This window comes from Fusarium coffeatum, assembly GCF_003316985.1.
Source record: "Fusarium coffeatum strain FIESC_28 chromosome Unknown BRIP53273_contig_119, whole genome shotgun sequence".
NCBI classification, from domain to species: Eukaryota; Fungi; Ascomycota; class Sordariomycetes; order Hypocreales; family Nectriaceae; genus Fusarium; species Fusarium coffeatum.
In genome coordinates this window covers 99,907-122,142 of record NW_022157912.1, presented here as the reverse complement: position 1 = coordinate 122,142, position 22,236 = coordinate 99,907, and the positions used below count along the sequence as shown (strand labels likewise).

At 50.1% G+C, this 22,236-nt stretch overlaps 6 protein-coding genes across 6 annotated transcripts; 3 read left to right on the top strand and 3 right to left on the bottom strand.

Annotated features, from left to right (window-relative positions):
* Positions 1 to 131: 131 nt before the first annotated feature.
* FIESC28_05567 (uncharacterized protein) lies at positions 132 to 2,095 on the bottom strand (the record flags this gene model as incomplete). The annotated part of the gene is made up of 4 exons (XM_031159712.1): positions 132 to 155; positions 287 to 1,118; positions 1,165 to 1,546; positions 1,594 to 2,095. 4 exons carry the CDS (start codon positions 2,093 to 2,095, stop codon positions 132 to 134), a joined length of 1,740 nt encoding a protein of 579 aa, XP_031016264.1.
* Positions 2,096 to 3,413: 1,318 nt separating this feature from the next.
* Positions 3,414 to 5,300, top strand: FIESC28_05566 (uncharacterized protein; the record flags this gene model as incomplete). The annotated part of the gene is made up of 3 exons (XM_031159711.1): positions 3,414 to 3,499; positions 3,551 to 3,573; positions 3,622 to 5,300. The coding sequence occupies 3 exons, from the start codon at positions 3,414 to 3,416 to the stop codon at positions 5,298 to 5,300; spliced, it is 1,788 nt and encodes a 595-aa protein (XP_031016263.1).
* A 611-nt stretch (positions 5,301 to 5,911) lies between these two features.
* Positions 5,912 to 6,679, bottom strand: FIESC28_05565 (uncharacterized protein; the record flags this gene model as incomplete). The annotated part of the gene is made up of 1 exon (XM_031159710.1): positions 5,912 to 6,679. One exon carries the CDS (start codon positions 6,677 to 6,679, stop codon positions 5,912 to 5,914), a length of 768 nt encoding a protein of 255 aa, XP_031016262.1.
* Positions 6,680 to 7,268: 589 nt separating this feature from the next.
* On the top strand, positions 7,269 to 14,682 carry FIESC28_05564 (uncharacterized protein; the record flags this gene model as incomplete). The annotated part of the gene is made up of 4 exons (XM_031159709.1): positions 7,269 to 7,333; positions 7,384 to 9,673; positions 9,719 to 14,200; positions 14,251 to 14,682. 4 exons carry the CDS (start codon positions 7,269 to 7,271, stop codon positions 14,680 to 14,682), a joined length of 7,269 nt encoding a protein of 2,422 aa, XP_031016261.1.
* Positions 14,683 to 16,456: 1,774 nt separating this feature from the next.
* On the top strand, positions 16,457 to 18,915 carry FIESC28_05563 (uncharacterized protein; the record flags this gene model as incomplete). The annotated part of the gene is made up of 2 exons (XM_031159708.1): positions 16,457 to 16,846; positions 16,891 to 18,915. 2 exons carry the CDS (start codon positions 16,457 to 16,459, stop codon positions 18,913 to 18,915), a joined length of 2,415 nt encoding a protein of 804 aa, XP_031016260.1.
* A 238-nt stretch (positions 18,916 to 19,153) lies between these two features.
* Positions 19,154 to 21,343, bottom strand: FIESC28_05562 (uncharacterized protein; the record flags this gene model as incomplete). The annotated part of the gene is made up of 1 exon (XM_031159707.1): positions 19,154 to 21,343. One exon carries the CDS (start codon positions 21,341 to 21,343, stop codon positions 19,154 to 19,156), a length of 2,190 nt encoding a protein of 729 aa, XP_031016259.1.
* Positions 21,344 to 22,236: the final 893 nt, after the last annotated feature.

Below are 22,236 nucleotides of genomic sequence, written 5' to 3'. Positions count from 1 at the left end.
CTAGTCTAAGCTAGCATAAGATAACGAAAGTATTTCGTCTCTTATGCTTTGAAGTGAACAAAACATCGATCTCTTAGAGTAGGTATCCAAGGATCCATATATACAGAGAATTACACCCTCCATCAACCCTTCTAATATTCCGGAACAGTCTCAACCTACAAACCCATTAGCCCAAGATCATAAACGCAACCATAAAAGCAGCAAGCCCCATCACTCCAAACCTCTCCTTCCCCGAAGCCCCATTCGTCACTCCTTCTCCCGACTTCTTCTCCGCCGGTTCACGTACCTTAGTTAAAGTGATGTTAAAAGCAGGACTCTTAACAGTCTTAACACCATCCTCACCATCCATAAAGACAAAAAGGTCCAGAGGAAGGTAGTTGTACACCATACGATCCTGCTGGAACCAAGTCTGGCAAGTTCCATCCTTGAAGAAAATCTCCTTCTCGGATTCAGTGTTGTTCGCGGGGGGAGTCTTGTCGAACACAGCGCGCCAAGCCATCTGACCCTTCGTCTCCAAATTGGAAGGATAAACTCTTGCGTCAACGTAAGCAGTCTTAGTCGAAGCGCCAGACTCCAAAGCGTTGAAGTTGTAGGAACCGATGTGGTTGAGAACATCAAAGCCGCGCATCTGCCAGCTCTTGATCATCATGCCAGGACCGAGATCTTGCGTAAAGGAAATGCTCGAGTTGGTCTCCTTGTCCTCAAAGGTTCCGCCGTAGGTATCGGCTGCGTCTAATTTACCGACTATCTCAATAGGAGGCACGAGGGTTTTGATGACGGCGGTGAGGATCTGGGCGGTTACGTAGGGGTCCTTGGTGGCTTCGCGACCACCGGTCATGATGGAGATGACGATGTCGTAGTCGGGAATCAGGACAGTTTGAGAGTGATAGAGACCGAGATCTCCCGACTTTGAGTACACGTCCACAATTCTACCATCCCATGTAATGTTGTCGCCTCGGAGGATCTCCCAGGGTCCGCCGACTTGGTATCCCCAAGACGCGGTGTTGGCTTCGGGCTTCATCCACTTGCGAGTCTCGACAGGAGACAGGAACTTGTTTGCGAGGATTCCGTCGGCCAATAGAAGCATATCAGAGACAGAAGAGAAAATACCACCAGCCCTAAAAATGTCAGTCAAAATCGCAATTTCAATATCAGGATACTCACGAGCCAAACACGCCAAGCGTAGAGTTCCAAGTAGATTCCGTCTCAGGAATAAACAGATCCTCCTGAGGAGGAGTCTTGTCGACATAAGTGTGGTTCATGCCGACGACATCGAGGATATCCCGCTTGATGATGTCTTCATAGGGCATGTCCTCGACGGCCTCGAGGACAAGACCGAGAAGAGCATGGCCGACGTTGGAGTAGACGGGGTTGGTGAAGGGGCTGTAGACAGGAGGTCGAAGGTTGACCTGCTCAAGAAGATCGTCACTGGTACAGGGAATTGTACCTGGGAGACCGGAGCAGTTGGGTCCTTTGCCCTTGGGGATCTTGGGAAGACCCAATGGCGCCCAAGATTCAGAGCCAACAATGCCGAGATCCTGAGCCACTATGACAAGTTAGAATCAATCATGACATGATTGAAAGAAAACTTACTATCAACACCGACACCAGAAAGGTGACTGGCAAGCGATCCAACGGTAACATCCTCCCACTTCATGCTCAGAATTTCATCATTCCCAGCGGTCTCGTTCAGCTTGGGAAGATACTTCAACACCGAAGCATTGAGATCAATCTTGTCATTAACTCTCGCCGCCAGTGCCGTAAAAAGCTTAGAACCAGAAGCAATTCGAAAGATAGTATCCTGATCAATCTCATCCGTGCCCAGCCCTGGGTTCGGTGGTGTAAAGCTGTACGTAAACAGAGCGTCATCCTCATGAATCGACTTGACAGCGATGGATACACCAGAAGTGTTGAAATTAGAAGCAATTTTTGCGTCGAGGGTTTTTTTGAGAGCTTTGTTGGCGGTCCTGATGTAGGGACTTGAGCCGGGGGATTGAGGCGCTGGGTACACGGGGCCGAGAGGAGGGCACGCTTTGCCGTCGACGAGAGTCAAGGCGCCTGCAGCTACAGCTGCGAATTGAATGATGGAAGGCATCGATAGAGAATGCGATGTATATGTATAGAGATGGTGATTGTAAAGAGAGTGGTGTGTAGATCAGATCAAACTACCACGTTGGGAACTTGGATTATATACACAACACCAACAGCTCGAAGGAATAACAATAGAACTGCCTATCACTAACACGGCCAAATAGCCCAACAAGTGTCATTTCATGTCCATCCTAGTTTGTTCATCCATCGTGCCATTTCGTCTCACTCAGCCTCTCCGCTTCAACAATATTGAATCCTGCAAACACCACGCGAGATGGGGTAACAGAAAAGATGTTCACTAGAGCTTAGGGTGTCAAAATACATTAAGCTAATTAATGGTACGAAAATGGTCAGACTATTTTGTATCCCGCGGCCGATTCTTCTGACACCTTGTAGATCTTGGCATGATGCAAAAGCGGCTGCAATCTCGGACACTTGAAATGCGAGAATTGAGCCAAGGATCCAGCTTTGGTTTCCGAGCTTGAGTCCGAGCTGGCCAATTAGACGGTTTTGCTGGATCGTGGTAGGTGGATAATAGAAGATGTCAGAAAAGGATGGCCCGCATGACCTCTTAAAGTGTGTGATTTATTTTGGCTCACGGAACATTTCTGCCGCGGGGTTCCATTGATGGATTTAGTGATGGAACGTTGTTAGGGTGCTGTAAGGCTGAGCGGCGCGGGGAGCGGCCGCGCGGGTCTTTGACTTTTTTTTGGCGGCGGGCGCTTAACTGCTTGATAGCCTGATTGTATGACGAAATATTGATGCTTGGAGTCTTTGAGGTTGGGATATAGACTGATTGATAATTGCCTACCCGTTCGCTCGGTGGGATAGGGGACCGTCTGCAGAGGAGAGCTTCCCTGTGGTTGACAGCTCAGATTGTCTCAGTGGATGCATTCTCTTTCCCATTATCCCACTCGGACTGTATGTAAATATCTTATCAATCAGCCTGTATCTACACCAAACACTCCAACTCATAAAAGGACCACTATCACGATAAAAACAGCTTCATCACTGTAACCTCGTAAATCATTCCCTCATACATCGTCACAATGGCCCCCAAGTTGCGCATCCTCCATTCTCACTGCGCCACGATCCTACAATACAGGGGTTTCACTTAGCCGTTGCACTGCCGTGGGGCTGTTTAGCGAGGATCCCCTCGCCTATCTTTATCCCTACGGCATGGATAAAACTACACATCGCCCACTAGCATCACCATCCTTCCCTCATTTCTCCAGCTCGGACTCTTTACCTCGGACTTTTTACATCTTCTTCAGCCTCAAGTCAGCCCTAGAATACACTAAAGCTCGTACCTTGCAGAAAACATGAACTTGGTTCCGCCTCAGTCACCGCCCAAACAATCGGGTCGGAAGGGAAGTAAAAAGGTTCGCACTGGTTGTATTACCTGCAAGTGAGTTACTCCGCTTCTTGTACCTGTCATGTACTAACCATGACTTTCTAGAATTCGCAAGGTCAAATGCGATGGTACAGACATAACTTCTCTTCAGTTAATCTCCAACTAACAATTTGTAGAAGCCAAACCATTCTGTCTACGATGCATAAAAACAGGCCGTCAATGCGACGGCTACCGTCCATCCCCAAACTCCTCCCCAGAACCACTATCCCTGAGTCCAGCACCAGGCTTCGACTCCCACCAAGAAGTCCACGCCTTCGACCACTACCGCCTACGCACCGCCAAAGTCCTCTCCGGTGTCATCGACGCCAGTTTCTGGGGCGGCGTAGTTCTTAAAATGAGCGCTACAGAACCTGCTGTTCGTCATGCCATTCTTGCGATTAGCAGTCTTCATGAAGCTGTTGAGAACAGAACAAAGGGACTTGATACCCGCTTTGCGTTTCGAGAATATGGAAATGCGATTACCTCACTACGAAATTGGGGGGATCGGAATGAACCTTCCCTTGTCCCGTTGCTTGTTTGTGTGTTGTTTATTTGTGTTGAGTTTCTTATTGATCGGGATACCGCTGCGCAGATGCACATCTGCCAAGGACGTCAGATTCTCTCAACATTGGGTAATGGACGATCACCTGCCATGGAAACGATCAAGCATGTTCTCGTACCCATTTACGCACGCTTGAGTTTGTCAAGTTTTCTGTTCGGCAGTCGTCCTGCGCCTATTCCGGCACATTTACGAAGCTGGACTGACATGCCCGTCATGTTCAGCAGTATTGAAGAAGCGCGATATGCGTTGTATCTATTACAAGACGATACACTGCAGTTCGCTTTTGCTGCGAGAAGTATTATTTTCGACCCAGAGGCCGATCCTCAACAAATCGTTCATTTTCAACATGAACAACAGCGCCTCTTGTCGCAATTGACTCGGTGGCACGCTGCATTTACAGTCGTAACAGCAATGACGCCCCAATCACCCGCCCTCGAAAGCGCCCTCAACGTTCTCAGAATCTACCATCAATCCACGCTCATCTACATCTCCACCGCTCTGGACACAAGCGAAATGGGCTACGACAGCTATACGTCCAACAGCGCGACGATAATCTCTCTAGCATCCACCATCATCGGGTCAGGCTCAAACTCCAAACTCGAGGCATTCAGTTTCGAAACAGAGATCATACCGCCTGTTTACTGGGTCGCCATCAAATGTCGCCATCCTTTACTTCGAAGAGCAGCGCTGAATCTTTTGACGAGAGATCAAATGAAGAATCGCAGGGAGAATTTATGGCATGCGCGCGAAACATCCATCATCGCAGCACGCAGCATCGAAATAGAAGAGTCAGACTACGACACACCAGATCGAAACACCTCCAGTCCACGAAGTATACCATCTTCCAGCTCGCTATCCTTCGACTCCGAAGAAATCTACGAATACCTCGTCAGCAAAGACATAAAGATAAAAGTCCCCACCACAAAACCTCCTTCCCTACCCGCACCACCACCATCATTCACAGACCCCACGCCCGAAGAGTTCATATCCGGATCACCGTACAGTCTAGGATCATCGCCAGAACCCACGACGCCAGATGGTGTACCGCAGCTTGATGTAACAGCGCTTAAGACGAGTGGGTTGGAGCCGCCGTTTAATATTCCGAATGAGAGAAGGATTAAGAATGCGGTTTTTGGACCGGCGGAGATGGATGGGATTTTGGTTACTTTCTTTAGGGATCCGGAGCCTGGGGAGATGAAGTGGAAGGTTACGAGGGAGTTTTTGAGGTTTGGGAATGGATATGATGTACGATGATGATATACCCAGGTGTTTTGATAGTTTTAGCTATTGTTGTTTATTGAAGCTTGTCATTTGGAGACTGTGTATTGCTGCTTAATTGAATTGTGATCCGACATCAGGACACAGCTGTGATGGGAATGATTGACCTTTATGAGCAATGACCATAAAGACAAGAAACCTTGATGCTACAAAAGAATACTTGCAAACTTATTTCATGCGCCTAAGTCAGAAGTCAATCGCGTCCAAGATGCGACTTGTTGAACATCCTTCACTGGTGGTCTACCCTGCACCAATGCCTCATTTTGAAGCAATGACACGACTTCAATCCTGGCACCACGAATAAACAGCTGCGGAAATCGATACTTGCTCATTCTCCAGTTTTCAATTGTAAAAGTCTATTGAAATATGTGTCAGCATGTACCGGAGTGTCGCTCATGGTATGTTTGAAGATTTCCGCGACCAGTAGGTCACATCATATCCAGAACCTTTTGACACTCTACTCCATCAGGACCATCACGACCTGCATTGGACTCAATGTCAATAGCAAACATGACCGATTGAGTCAATCATGCGTCAATTAATTCGAAGGGTATCATTATCATTACTAGAAACTACTCAAGTCCTCCTCACCCTCTAGCAGCCTCCGCCACAAGTTTTCTCCTCTTATTCCTCTCATCCTGCTCCGCCAAAACCTTCGCCGTCAAACTCGCCGCAAAAGAATTATTAATCCCACTAATTCTCGCATCCTCGCTCTTCTTTGTATCCTTAGCAGCCTTCTCCTCTTCTTTCACATCATCACCCTTGCGCTTCTTCTTCTTCTCCGTCTTATCCTTCTTCAACGTATGCGTCAATCCTTCACCCTTGAGTTTCTCAATCCTCTTCTCCAATCGCTCCACATCTTCTTTTGACGCCGCAAGTAGTGCAATGATGTTCTCTTGCTCAAATTCCGTTCCGCATTCGGGACAGGTCTTTTCTTGAATCTCCTTCATTGCGACATCCGCAAAGACATGACCGCAAGGAACGAGGTACACAGATTTGACAGAGGGGCCTAGCTCTTTCATGGAAATAGGACACACAAGTTTATCGCCGTTCTTGGAAACCTTGAGCTTTGCCACATCGCGTAGTGACTTGATACCCAGACTCGCAGGTGTGACATCGACGGGTTCGTCGGAGGGCATGAGGCCGTTGAGAATGGCTTCGTAGTTGTATAGGCGCCCGCGCCAGTCGGAGACAAGAGTATCGATATCGAGAGGTTCGCCGCTGAGTGCGCAGTGTGACCATGCATGGGCGAGGGCTTCGAGGGTTGTGGCTTTTAGTTCGGATGTTGTTTTGGCGCGCGCGGCATTCTTGACGAGCTCGTGACGCTTGGGGATGGAGCCTCCGTCGTTACCCATGTTGATCGCTGGGTCGTATTTTGTAACAATGTAGTGTAAGTATCAGTGAAGAGGTGTGTTCGCAATCGGAGGTGATGCACGTATCACAGCGAAAGGGTGGGATGATCGTAAAGGTGGATAAGTTAGGAATGTCTACCAGGAAGGCGATTCCTAAATCAAATGAAGAAAGCTTATCGATAAGACCCGAGGAACAACGGTCAAGCATAAAGTAGCAGGTCCGTGCGTAAACTTTCACCAACTGTGACACCACGCCGTCGTTGCTAGCTCTTGCTACCAATCAGCACTGTGCATCTACTTGTACACGCTCCACCAATTCCCAAACATCCACCTCCGCCTGATCCAAGCTCATCAACCTTCAACTTCGACCTCCCCCCCGGTGCTATGCGCCTTTCTTAATATCCTCTTTCGGTGGCGCCTAGTTGGAGGCGTTATTTATAACACCCGATTGCCCTATAGTTGCAGTTCTTACGAAATATTCACGTCCGACACGCGCGCCGACCTCGAAGCTCCCCACACTCTCTTGACGACTCTGCCCCCGGGCTTTCCATAATCAAGTACATGCGCCCTTGATCCTATCCATCTCAGTGCCATGGCACAAGCACAGCAAGTCGCTCTCGAGCGACTGGAGCAAGTCACCCGCGGCCTCAAGTCAAGGTATATTTCGTCATAGTAACCTGCACAAAACAAACCTAATATCCCCGCAGGATTAGCGACGACGTGCGAAAACGATCCGCCGTACAGCTTCGCGAGCTTGTGACGGTCTGCCATCGAGATCTTTCCCCCGAACTATTCCAGTCTTTTTACAATGCCGTCAACAATAAGATCACACAGCTCATCACACACGGGAGCGACTCGTCCGAACGTCTCGGCGGCATCTACGCCCTCGATGCGCTCATCGACTTTGAAGGCGTCGACGTAGCAGTCAAATACACGCGTTTCACACAAAACCTCAAAACGATTCTTCGAGGAAAGGACATTAATCCTATGCAACCGGCCGCCATCGCGTTAGGAAAGCTATGTCGACCAGGCGGATCCATGATATCAGAAGTAGTAGACTCGGAAGTCAACACAGCGCTCGAATGGCTCCAGAACGACCGCGTGGAGGAGCGACGATATAGTGCCGTGCTCGTCCTGCGAGAACTGGCTCGCAGCGCTCCGACGTTGATGTATCAGTACATCCCTACAATCTTCGACTGGATCTGGATTGGACTTAGAGACTCCAGACAGCTTATCCGGGCGACGTCAGCAGAAACAGTTAGCGCCTGTTTCCGAATCCTCCGCGAACGAGATCAAGAGATGAAGCAGCGATGGATGAGCAATATTTACAACGAGGCGAAGCAGGGTCTCAAGGTCAACACTGTTGAATCGATTCATGGTTCGTTACTTGTGTTGAAGGAGCTTCTTGAGCAAGGTGCTATGTACATGCAGGAGCATTATCAGCAGGCGTGTGAGATTGTGTTCAAGCACAAGGATCATAGGGACCCAACTATTCGAAAGACTGTGGTTCTGTTGATTCCTGACTTGGCCAGTTACTCTCCTGCAGACTTTGCGCATACATGGCTGCACAAGTTTATGGTCTATTTGTCGGGTATGTTGAAGAAGGACAAGGAGAGGAATGATGCTTTCTTGGCGATCGGTAATATTGCCAACTCTGTCAAGAGCGCCATCGCTCCATATCTCGATGGTGTTTTGATCTACGTCCGGGAAGGTCTCAGTGTTCAATCACGAAAGAGAGGCTCAGTCGATCCAGTATTCGACTGTATCAGTCGTCTTGCTGTGGCAGTCGGTCAAACTCTCAGCAAATACATGGAGGCACTCCTGGATCCCATCTTCGCATGCGATCTTACTCCCAAACTCACACAAGCTCTCGTCGACATGGCCTTTTACATCCCCCCGGTCAAACCCACAATCCAAGAACGATTACTCGACATGCTCAGTATAGTCCTCTGCGGCGAACCCTTCAAACCCCTAGGAGCACCCCATCCCAATACGCTCACCTCTGTTCCAATTATTCCCAAAGACGCGAAAGATCCCCTGGCTTATGAGCACCGAAGAGCCGAAGTCAAGCTCGCCCTCAACACCCTCGGCAGCTTCGACTTCTCAGGCCATGTTCTGAACGAGTTTGTCCGCGATGTCGCAATCAAGTACGTCGAAGACGAAGATCCAGAAATCCGAGAAGCAGCAGCGCTTACATGCTGTCAACTCTACGTCCGAGATCCAATCGTCAATCAGACCAGTTATCACGCACTCCAGGTAGTCGGCGACGTTATAGAGAAACTTCTCACTGTCGGAGTCTCAGATCCTGAACCTAACATCCGACGGACAGTTCTGGCAGCTTTGGACGAGAGATTCGATCGACACTTGGCCAAGGCCGAGAATATTCGTATCCTGTTCTTTGCTTTGAACGATGAGGTGTTCTCCATCCGAGAAGTCGCGATCGCTATTGTTGGCCGTTTGGCTAGGTACAATCCGGCTTATGTTATTCCTTCGCTGCGAAAGACTCTCATCCAGATGCTCACCGAACTTGAGTTCTCCGATGTTGCCCGTAACAAGGAGGAGAGCGCCAAGCTGTTGAGTCTTCTCGTTCAGAATGCCCAGTCTCTTATCAAGCCATATGTCGAGCCCATGATATCTGTCCTTCTACCCAAAGCAAAGGACAGCAACCCCTCAGTGGCTGCCACGATCCTCAAGGCTATTGGTGAGCTTGCGACTGTTGGTGGTGAGGATATGATGCCGTACAAGGATCGACTGATGCCACTCATTCTCGATGCGCTTCAAGATCAGAGTTCAAATGCGAAGAGAGAAGCTGCTCTTCATGCACTGGGACAACTTGCGAGTAACTCTGGATATGTCATTCAACCCTATATCGAGTATCCGCAGTTGCTCGAGATCTTGCAGAGCATCATTAGGACAGAGGGACAGCGGGTTCCCTTGAGACAGGAGACTATTAAGCTGATGGGTATCCTGGGTGCTCTTGACCCTTACAAGCATCAGGTGAGTAGCCATATGGGATTATTGGACAACAACTGACAGAAACAGGCTGAGGAACGAACTCCCGATTCACGACCTGGCGAAGCTACTCAAATGACCGACATTTCTCTCATGATGACCGGACTGACACCATCCAACAAGGAATACTTCCCTACCGTCGTCATCAACGCTCTCCTTCAAATCCTCAAGGATTCGTCCCTTGTCCAACACCACGCAGCCGTAATTGAAGCGATCATGAACATCTTCCGCACCCTAGGCTTGGAGTGTGTGTCATTCCTCGATCGCATCATCCCAGCTTTCCTCCAGGTCATTCGATCAGCCACCTCCACCAGACTCGAGTCATACTTCAACCAACTAGCAACTCTCGTCAGCATTGTTCGTCAACACATCCGAAACTACCTCCCCTCCATCGTCGAGATCCTCCAAGAATACTGGCATACCTCTCCGTCGCTACAGACTACTATTCTGTCTCTCGTTGAGGCCATTTCCAGGTCGCTTGAGGGAGAATTCAAGATCTACCTCGCTGGACTCTTACCTCTGATGCTCGGAGTCTTGGACAAGGACACTTCTGCCAAGCGTACACCTTCCGAAAGAGTTATGCACGCTTTCTTGGTGTTTGGCGCCAGCGCAGAAGAGTACATGCATCTTATCATTCCGGTCATTGTTCGCACGTTTGAGAAGCAGGGACAGCCTACATTTATTAGAAAGCAGGCTATCGATACTATTGGCAAAATTTCTCGACAGGTCAATTTGAATGACTATGCGGCCAAGATCATTCACCCTCTTACTCGTGTGTTGGATATGGGCGAGCCTTTGCTACGTACTGCTGCTTTGGACACGCTCTGTGCTCTCATCCAGCAATTGGGCAAAGATTATCTGCACTTTATGGGTACTGTCAACAAGACCATCAACCAACACCAAATCCAGCACTCCAATTACGAACTTCTTGTCAGCAAGCTTCAAAAGGGAGAGGTCTTACCACAGGACTTGAGCTCGGGGGCTGGTTTCGGTGATGGCGCCGACGAGCCTGCGTTTGCGGACCAAGGCACTAAGAAGCTGGAGATGAATGCCATCCACCTCAAGGCCGCCTGGGATACAAAGGGCAAGTCGACAAAGGAAGATTGGCAAGAGTGGCTGCGACGCTTCAGTACAACACTTCTCACAGAATCACCCAATCATGCCCTTCGAGCTTGTGCCAGTCTGGCAAGCGTATACCTCCCACTCGCTCGAGAACTCTTCAACTCGGCGTTCGTGTCTTGTTGGAGCGAGCTCTACGAGCAGTTCCAAGATGAACTCATCCAGAACATCGAGAGCGCGATAAAATCGGAAAACGTCCCTCCCGACCTGTTGGGTCTTCTACTCAACCTCGCCGAGTTCATGGAGCACGACGACAAGGCTTTGCCAATTGACATCAGAGTTCTCGGTAGGGAGGCTGCTCGCTGTCACGCATACGCAAAGGCCTTGCACTACAAGGAACTCGAGTTCCTTCAAGATCAGAGCAGTGGTGCCGTGGAAGCTCTGATCGTTATCAACAATCAGCTCCAACAGTCTGATGCTGCCATTGGTATTCTCCGCAAAGCTCAACTCTACAAGGAGGGGATTCAGCTGAGAGAAACCTGGTTTGAGAAGCTTGAGCGCTGGGAGGAGGCGCTTGCGTTCTATAACAAGCGTGAGGAGGAGGTACCTGAGGATCAAGCTATACCTGTTGATATCGTCATGGGTAAGATGCGTTGTTTGCATGCGCTGGGAGAGTGGGAGGCTTTGGCTTCTTTGACGGGAAGCACATGGGCCAACTCTACGCCCGAGGTTCAGAGGATGATCGCGCCTCTTGCAACGGCTGCTGCTTGGGGTCTCAACAAGTGGGATTCCATGGACAATTACCTCTCATCACTCAAGAGGTACTCACCCGATCGTTCATTCTTTGGAGCCATTCTAGCCCTCCACCGCAACCAGTTCCGCGAAGCGATCGCTTGTGTCACGCAAGCACGTGAAGGTCTGGACACCGAATTGAGTGCATTGGTCAGCGAGTCATACAACCGAGCATACCAAGTCGTCGTCCGAGTTCAGATGCTCGCAGAGTTGGAAGAGCTCATCGTCTACAAGCAATGCGACGAGAAGAAGCAAGCCATCATGCGACGAACCTGGGAGACACGACTTAAGGGCTGTCAAAGGAACGTCGAGGTTTGGCAGCGCATGCTCAGGTTACGTGCTATAGTGATTGCGCCTACTGAGAACATGCACATGTGGATCAAGTTTGCCAACCTTTGTCGCAAGTCTGGACGAATGGGCTTGGCGGAGAAGTCACTCAAGCAACTCATCGGAACCGACGCTCCTTTGGAGTCTATGATACCCTACTGGAACGATCAGCGACAGCCTGGTCCTGGTCCCAGGAGTGCGCCTGCGGCACAGGTTATTTACGCTGTGCTCAAGTACCAGTGGGAGCTTGGACAACAGTCTGCGCAGAAGACCAAGATTCCTGAAAAGACACTTTACTGTCTTCGCAAGTTTACAAATGATGCTGCGCATAGACTGGACGTTGCTCGAGCGCACCTCAACGCTCAGGCTGGAAGTGAAGTCAACATCACAAACGACTACGGGTTCCAGAACCCTATGGACCCTGCTGTCATGAGCCCTCAGACTCAACGAGCGTTGTATGACCAGACCGTCCTACTGGCGAAGTGCTACTTGAGACAGGGAGAGTGGTTGATCGCACTCAACAAGGATGACTGGCAGTACACCCAGGTTCAAGATATCCTTACCTCATACTCACAGGCGACCAAGTACAACCCTCGCTGGTACAAGGCCTGGCACGCCTGGGCGCTGGCCAACTTCGAGATCGTCCAGACTCTCACAGCCCAGAACGAAGGACATCTGTCGAGGGCGGACCAAGCGATGGTGGTTGACCATGTTGTTCCCGCCGTCAAGGGTTTCTTCAAGTCCATCGCTCTCTCAGAGGGAAGTTCACTACAAGATACTCTCCGTCTGCTAACCCTCTGGTTCACCCACGGCGGAAGCGCAGACGTCAACACAGCCGTGACAGAAGGCTTTGCCAACGTCAGCGTCGATACATGGCTAGAGGTCATTCCCCAATTAATCGCCCGAATCAACCAGCCTAACAAGCGCGTTCAACAGTCGGTGCATAACTTGCTTGCCGATGTCGGACGTGCTCATCCTCAGGCTCTGGTCTATCCTCTCACCGTCGCAATGAAGTCCTGGCAAAACACAAGGCGATCTCGTTCCGCAGCTCAAATTATGGATAGTATGCGACAACACAGCGCCAATCTAGTCGCTCAAGCAGACACCGTCAGTCACGAACTCATTCGCGTGGCTGTCTTGTGGCATGAGCTTTGGCATGAAGGTCTGGAAGAAGCTTCACGGTTGTACTTTGGTGATCATAACATTGAAGGCATGTTTGCTACGCTGGAGCCTCTGCACGAGCTTCTTGAGCGCGGTCCTGAGACTCTTCGTGAAATCTCCTTTGCGCAGGCTTTTGGTCGTGATCTCAAGGAGGCGCAAGATTGGTGTCGCCAGTACGAGACGAGTCAAGACGTCAATGACCTCAACCAGGCTTGGGATTTGTACTACCAGGTCTTCCGCAGAATTAGCAGACAGCTGCCACAGGTCACCACGCTGGAGTTGACGTACTGCTCGCCCAAGCTTCTCAACGCAAAGGACCTCGATCTCGCTGTTCCAGGAACGTACAAGAGTGGACAGCCAATTGTGCAGATCATGTCTTTCGACACGACGTTTAGCGTTATCAACTCTAAGCAGCGCCCGCGAAAGCTCAACGTCAACGGTAGCGATGGAAAGTCCTACTCCTTCCTTCTCAAGGGTCACGAAGATATTCGTCAGGACGAACGTGTTATGCAACTTTTCGGTCTCTGCAATACTCTGCTCGCGCACGACTCGGAATGTTTCAAGCGTCATCTCAATATCCAGCGCTACCCAGCTATTCCCTTGTCGCAGAACAGCGGTCTTCTTGGATGGGTGCCCAACAGTGACACCCTCCACGTTCTCATTAGAGAATATCGTGAGAGTCGCAAGATTCTGCTTAATATTGAGCATCGCATCATGCTTCAGATGGCGCCTGACTACGACAACCTCACCTTGATGCAGAAAGTCGAGGTGTTTGGTTATGCGTTGGATAACACCACCGGACAAGATCTCTACCGCGTTCTGTGGCTCAAGTCAAAGTCTTCAGAGGCTTGGCTTGAACGACGAACGAATTACACGAGATCTCTCGGTGTTATGTCCATGGTCGGCTACATTCTGGGTCTGGGTGATCGTCACCCGTCTAACCTCATGCTTGACCGCGTCACTGGAAAGATCATCCATATCGATTTCGGTGATTGTTTCGAGGTTGCCATGAAGCGAGAGAAATACCCTGAACGGGTACCTTTCCGATTGACGCGCATGTTGACGTATGCTATGGAAGTCAGCAACATTGAGGGTTCTTTCAGAATTACTTGTGAGAACGTGATGAGAGTGCTCCGAGACAACAAGGAAAGCGTCATGGCTGTTCTCGAAGCCGTAAGTCCCCTCCCCCCTTCACTTTGATCATCGATCACTAACAATTTCAGTTCATCCACGACCCTCTCCTGACATGGCGTCTAACCAGCGCCCCATCCCCCGCCGGTCCCAACTTCCGCAATGACCGCGACACAGCGATGCCCGTCCCCGGCGGTGTTCGGGCTCGTCGTCAAAGCATTCTCGACAGCGACGTAGCACCCAGCGAACTCCTCAACGCCCCCGAACCATCCATCCAAACACGCGCCCGCGCCCGCACAAACTCTTCCGCTGGTGTTCCAGAAACCAACGGCGCACCCGAAGTAGAATCCCAAAACGCCCGCGCAGTTGAGGTGTTGGATCGCGTGCAGCAGAAACTTACGGGTAGGGATTTCAAGAATAATGAGGAGTTGGATGTGATTAATCAGGTGAATAAGTTGATTATGGAGGCTACCAAGTTGGAGAATTTGTGTCAGCACTATATCGGATGGTGCAGCTTCTGGTAGAGAATGAGGGATTGGGGCAGAGGGTTGAGTTGTGTTGTACATTGGAGTTTCGGGGGTTTGTTTGGGTTCAAGTTGTATGATATCACGTTGGCCTTGGACGTGCTGTACATAGCATATTTGTTGAGCTTATGTTTGTATGAGGCGGACGATAAACCTTTAACAGTATCTTTTTATTGCTTTGGTTCATTTATTGTGGTTGCGACAAGCAATTGCACATGCATAATGATGAGTTTGGCCATCCTAGAGCTGACGGTGCCAAGATAAAGTGATCCAACTGCAGGACTTAAGCTCGCATTAAATGTCCAGATTATTTCGTCTCCTGTACTTTTACCGGTCAATTCATCTAGACTTCGACAACATGGACAGCGATTCGACCATTCTAAGCGAAGCCATTCAGATGTTGCAAAGCAACATCACCATACCATCCGGATCATTCAAAATCAAGTCGCATGTTGTTCAATTTGACAGCGCATCCACATTGCAGTATCTGTAGTTTCAATTTACAAAAGTTCGGTGAAGATAAGGTCAAGATGAAACAGGGCAGATCACCTCCATTTTCCTGATTTTGTTTGACGGTCCAGGTACAAGGATCAAGGTGACGGATCATGACGTTTACTGGGGATGCCGAGTCAGTACTGACGTCCACTGATTGCAGATCTCCAACCCGACATCTGTAGGTAGCTGTCCTGTATAAATAGACTGTCATGTGTAATAAAAAAAGCAAAATGCAGGTGCAAATTGGGCATCAGGGAAATAATGAAGCCTGTCAATGCAGGCCAAGACGCAGCTGGGAATTGTTATCAAGGCACAGATTGGGCTGGCAGCATGAATGAATTGACCACGATCCAATCTCACCCCAAAAAAAAAGTTCCGCACCAAAGAGTTTAGCAGCTTACTTTTTAACTCCATAGCTTACGACGCTTTAACTGCCCCAGCTCCATTCAATGCAAAGGATCTTTTGACTGCCCGGGCAGTCAGTTCAGGCTCGGCCCACCTGAAAATCTATCCTCAGTCATCAATCCATCTTTAATCCCTCGAGAACATTGACATCCAAGGTACTGTACCTGTCATTATCTTTCATGCTGTCAATAGCCTCGCGCTACCCCGCTATCTAACGTCCATCGGATTCAGCGTCTGCTTTTACCCGCCCGCCTGGCTCACGGGCTCCAGTATCCGAGGCCAAGTGAGGTCCAGACCTCTAAAAGTTAGCAGGGGACCAGGCCGTTACAGCACATGAGGCAGGTACTTGCTTCAGTGCTCCACTCCACTAAAGTGTCAGAATAGAACACCCTGTACTCCCCTCTAAAGTGATCGGATTATTTGGTCTATGATACCCTGTCTCCCCCAACCTCCAGCGATTGCTTCAGGTTCCTTTCCCCAATCATCAACAAAAACAAAAACATCCGTTGTCGCTCTCAACTGTCATCATCAAATCTTACTCAACTTGGCCAACGCATTATCGAGTTCCAGGGCCCTCGTCTAAGCGAATCGACTAGATAGTGTCCCCCGTTTCTGACTCTGGCCCCTCCCCCGTCCCATTCCCTAAACAACTCCACTTTAATCCGTTGCTATCGCGGGACATCCGGTACCTCCCTTCTACCTTCCCATTCAATCCATCTTGACCAGTACATACCTCCTCCCAACCAAACGTCCATATCGCGCAACAAACAAAACACAGCTTATCACAATCAACATCTTCTATCGATACCGTTGAATCGTCCCTCGGCTAGACATCAGCCAAGTGCGCGATCGCGCCACAGCTGATATCGCCATCATGGGGAACTCTAATACGAAAGAGTCCCGCGAGGGCGATGCTTCTCGCCGTTATTCACAACAACAACCCGTCGATCCTTCCATCCGCGATCATCTCCAACGACAAGATAACTCCAACAATAGATCAAGTCGTCGTATTAGTAGAGCTGAGATCAATATCTTTGGCCTAGGTCCTTCCTCACGCAACCGTGATCAACAAGATGCTCCCTTTGAACGTCGCGAGACCAAACAAGAGCGCGAGGCGAGGAGACTAGAGAGGGAACGTGTGGCTCGAGCCAAGGAACGAGAGAGGAGCATGCGCGAGGAACATGTCGACGGAGGGTATTTGGTTACGTTGGGTACCTATACTGGTACTGAGGACTTTAGCAAGCCTGTTGTGAGGCAGTTACAGGTATGATCTCTGGTCTTTGTCTTGAGGTAAGCTGACAACTATAGATCGAAAGAAAGCTTGCGCCGTTCTGGCGGGGCCTAAATGATTGGTCTTCAAGCTGGGCTGAACATCAACTTATCGCTGCTGCTCGTGGCCTCGACGTTCCTCCCGCCGATGCGCCGCCCGACCCAGAGCTTGTCCCTCAACCGCTCCCCTCATCAGCAGACAACCCGTCTTCGTCGAACAATAACCTCCAAAACTTGACGGTTCCGATGGGACCTAGGACTCTTTCTGCCGCATCAGACCGTAGCGGATCAGGATCGCCGTCCACCGGACAAGGCAAAACACCCTTTAAGCCTCGAGCTAAGGCTCTCGCGGCTGCTCTCAGTGGTGGTTCCAGAAACGCTTCTTCGACCGATTTGACCCCCAAGGAAATCTCTCTACCCAATGATCCTTTCGTCAACGGACAGCCTCTCGAGGTTTTCCTTTACAAGGACGCTGATGAGTGTCCTATCTGTTTCTTGACATACCCACCTTACTTGAACAGCACCAGATGCTGCGACCAACCTATCTGCAGCGAATGCTTTGTTCAGATCAAGCGCTCCGACCCGCATCTTCCCGAGCATCATCCCAACGGCGAAGCTCGAGACCCCAACGAAGGACTCAACGCCGATGACCCGCCTGAGCTACTAATCTCGGAGCCTTCTGCATGCCCGTACTGCCAGCAACCCGAGTTCGGAGTGACCTACGAACCTCCACCTTTCCGCCGAGGTCTTATCTATTCAACAGGCAACAACCACAACACAGCCATGTCATCGCAGACTTCGTTGAACAGCACCCTTCAAACCCCAACTACGCCCGGCCGTCGGCGCGCACATAGTTTGTCCGCGAACGCGCCGAACGTTATAACAACTGACCGCGTGAGACCGGACTGGGCGGCTAAGCTTGCTTCAGCACGGAACCATCAAGCCCGTCGAGCAGCTGCCGCCACAGCCCTCCACACAGCCGCTTTCCTCATGGGCGGCAACGAGCAACGAACTATCCTGCGCGCCCCGAGACTCGGCCGAAGAAATACACGACCCACCGAAGAAGGTACTTCCAGCACAGGTGCGCAAGCTGAGGGTGCACAAGACGAAGCGACTGAGGGACAGCCTGAGGCAGGAGCTCGCGGCACACGGAGGAATCGCATGGAAGAGCTCGAAGAAATGATGCTAATGGAAGCTGTTCGTCTCTCGCTTGCTTCCGAGGAGGAAAGGAAGCGCAAGGAAGATAAAGCCATCCGAAAAGAGACCAAGAGACGAGAAAAAGAGGAGAAGAAAGCTGCTAAGAAAGGCGGCAATCCTTATAGTGGAAGTGCCAGCGGAGCCAGCGGCAGCAGTTTGTCGCTAGGAGGACTGGGTCGTCGACGTGGTAATAGTACTGCCAGCAATCTACGTGTCGAGGCGACCATGTCGAGAGCTTCGCAAGCGAGTACCCCGGATTCACCTGAGCCGAAAAACGATAGCGGAAAGGGAAAGGGCGTTGATCGAGGAACAGCAGAGTCTCAACCTGGACCAGCTTCATCGTCGAGTTCTTTGCCTCTGCCAGCTAATCCCTCGCGCGGAGGCTCTCATCTTCGACAAATGAGCAACGCTTCTTCAGTAGGCTCTTCCGTCAACGATAGTCCCGTCGGTACATACACAGGACCCGATTATCTCGGCACCGAAGCCGCAGGTCCTCGATCAAGCGGCCTAAGCCTTGCATACAGCGACGACGGAGAGCGTGATGCAGGAAGTGCTGGTTCAGAACCCATGTTCAACTTTAGCAGTCTTGCCCAAATGGTCGGCGCAGACCTCGACGGTGGCCGTCACGAAGACGATGATGGTTACGCCCGTCCACTATCACAAGTACAAGAAGACGACAAAGAAGACGCAGAGGCAGAACATGTCGAGGGTGTAAAGACCGAAGTTGTGCCTAACAGCAACTTAGCCACGCCCGCGCTCATGGTCACGCCTGAAACACCAGCGGCACCGGAACATGAGGCGGAACATGAGAGTAAGCAACTTGGACACTCTGTCACACAAACATACCGCGAACAAAGAGATGTGTAGGAGCTTTTGGAAAGATTGGCAGAGCGTCAAAATAAAAACTTGCCTAAGGTTACCGTTTTGAAGACGAAGGAAAGCGCATATGAGAACTGGAGCAACGTGTAGTACTTTTGTATAAGGTTATGTAGTAATGGTTGCAAATAGCGGGCATCTTGCCATGATGAATCTATCTCTATATCTTTATCATCATTCATTCGTGACATGCCTACCTACTTCGTGATATGCCTCTTTCGTGACATGCCTACTTCGTAGGCGCCCATGCCTGTAACCAATCCCTCATCCTTTCTAAATTCCCCTTTTCTGCTTCCGCGGCTGCGATGCACCATTCTAGGTCCCAAATACCTTCGCTTGCCATCATCTCTGCTAACTTTCTTCCCCGTTGACTTCCCTCGTCTGTACAAAAATACAGAACCTCTTTTACCTGCGCGAGTAACGGCTTGACAAGTGGTAGCACTTCTCTTGTGTTCGAAGGTTTCGCTTTCAAGCCAGCGTTCGCACGACCAGTTTTGCACCACTCATTCCCACAGTGCGCCTTTCCACAGCCACTCATCAACTGCCCCAAATACCTCCTTTCAATCCTCCGTCTCAGTGCTTTGCCCTCTGGATCATGCATGCTAACATAAAGCGGTCCAAAGCAAATAGCACAAAGCCCAATATCATTACCCGCCTGCTCTTCACTCGGCGCCTGTCTAACCTGTCCTCTCGCCCCGACGCCAAATTTCGTTCGTCCGCAATTAACGTTATGACAAACAGGCGGTGTCAATCGCGACACTTTGTCAAGTTCGTGATGTTTGAGATGTGTCTCCATGTCTTTTAACCGCACGATTTTATCGCAGAGATGACATTCTGTTGTGCGTGTGCCGTCGGCTAATTCGTGCGCTGTGAGGCCTGACATGAGGACTTCAGGACTGGGATTGAACGGGTCTCCTTCTTGGGGGACTTCGAGATGGCAAAAGCGACAGAGGATGAGTTTGCCGGGACATATACTCGTCGCATGTCTCGCTAAATCCGGTAATGAATTTGTAGAGAATTCGCAGTGTGGACAGTGTCGCTCTGTGTGGAAGATGTTGTCGTGTTTTGCTTTGCTTTCTGTGGAGGATCCGAAGGTATCGTCTTTTTCGCAGTGCCAGTGTGCTTCCCATTCTGGCGATCCTTTCTTGAACACTGTTTTGCAGGCTGGGCAGACGATGTTATTTCTTCTGCAGAAGTTTTCGTGGAGCATCATTGTTCGTTTGGGGATGTACTGGAGACAATTGCTGCATTGCTCATCGTCGGGAGAGTGCTCTTCGTGTGTTCCATTTCCGTTCGATTCGGCTTTTTCGTCTGGAAGATCGACTTTCGCTCGTAATGTGTACTGCAACGTCTTTGCTTCCTCCGTAGCATCAGGATGCTTATAGCCATGTACCGAAATGGCGATCTGTTCTGCGCCCTCGAGCTCGACATTCGTCGGGGTTATAACAATCTTCTTCACCCCATTGATGGTCGGTGAGAAATCGCCAAAGACATGAACAGCCTCCCTCGGTAGCGCTCGTTGTCTCGAAGACTTTGGTGTGATAAATAAGTCGAGGTCGTCGTCGGTATGTAGTTCAATGGCCAGAGGCTGCGATTTGTTCCATGAAGGAAGCGTGTAGTCGACGTATTCCCCCTGCACAACCTGTCCCTCAACAGCCTTCCAAACATCAATCTCCCCACCCGTCGAACTCGATCCCTGCGCAGAAATAATCCGTCGCAACGTCTCCCTCGCCTGTTCCTCATCCAACGCTTCAATATCGACTTCAAGATCCGTATCAACCACGCAAATACCATCTCCTTCAGGCGCAACCTTGTCGACAAGAAGTTTGAACTCCTCACCGCGTGCGCCTTTGACTGCTAACATGGATCCTTTGCTGAGTGTTGTGAAGTTCTCGCGGAGTTGGCGCTCGAGGAGGGGTTTCCAGTCGTCGGGGTTGTAGCCTGCTTCTAAGGGTCTGAGACGGACGTATGTTCCTTTTGGTAATTGGCGTGCTTCGACTTTGATGTGAACGCCGTCAAGCTCCATCTGGCCGGTCTGCGTCGGGTCTTGTTCGAGATCGACCTCCTTCGTAGAAACGTACTCATCCTCTTGTATTCCCAAAGCCTCTGTCAACCAAGGACTCAACCCCATCGTCCCCTCCTCCGCCGAAAACTCCCTAATCCCCGCATAAACAGCATTTTTATTCTTCGGATTGACAAGTCGGAACGTTAACGGGTTCGGTAATTGTTGTGCGCTATCGGCGTCGGTTGACCAGGGATTGCTGGTTGCTGAGGATTGAGATCGAGCTGCGGCGAGGAGTTGTTCGAGAGCGGATTGAGGAAGGAGGATCTTGTCGCCGCGAAGATTCTTGGTTGATATTGTAGAGGGGTTTAGGACTGGTAGGGCGCTTGACCAGCGCAGTGGTGTAGGCTCTTCCATCGTGGGTATGTGGGAGGAAATGGTAGAGGCGGCGATGCTGGGAGGTGTTTGGTGGGGTTCTGGATTATTACGTAGTGGGCGGTCAAGTCATGATAAGCACGGATGCGAAAATGCGAGAAGAAATAGAGTTAAAATTAATACAAGCTTTCTATCAAGAGTATTAAAAATACAAAACCAGAAAACATAAACATGTACAGTTCAGCCATGGAAGGCAATGCTCAGTCAGCCACTTCGGTGACGTTCTTCCAGCATCGTCCAGAAGACGCATCAGTTCTCTGCCTGACCTGACAGCTTTACTAAGCGGTATCGATAACGGATTACCGATATTCCGACACAGGTTACCCCGGATTTGTGATGGAGACAGCTATTATCTTATCGAACAGAACACTGTCACAGCATCTTGCAGCTTTGTTTGAGCTCGATGATACGCACTGGCCTTTGCACAGACGATAATTGAGCTTAACAACATGGTTAAAATTAGAGTGTGGACTAGAACTGAGACACGGCAGTTAAAACATGTTCTAAACGCGATAGACTGTAGATCTAATCTAGGAGACGGTCACTATAGTTTAGGCGCAATTAGCAGAGGCTTTCGAGCTCTCAAGTTGACAGTCAACCTACTCGCAATCTTGTCCACCTGCACTACGTTGTGAAGCTATACGGATACGCAGCGCTCGAGTCGCATTCTTGGCATCTACCCTATGTCGATCGCAACAATCCTCCATCAACTCAATTTCACACCGCTATTGCTACATACAGAAGTATGTCTGTCTCATGCCCGAGCATAAAAACAGTGAAACACACATTGTGTTGTTTGCAACCCCCACAGAAGAGCTGCAACGCAACCATCCCATCATGGCCTGGTCATGATGAACCGGGACTACATCCCCGGA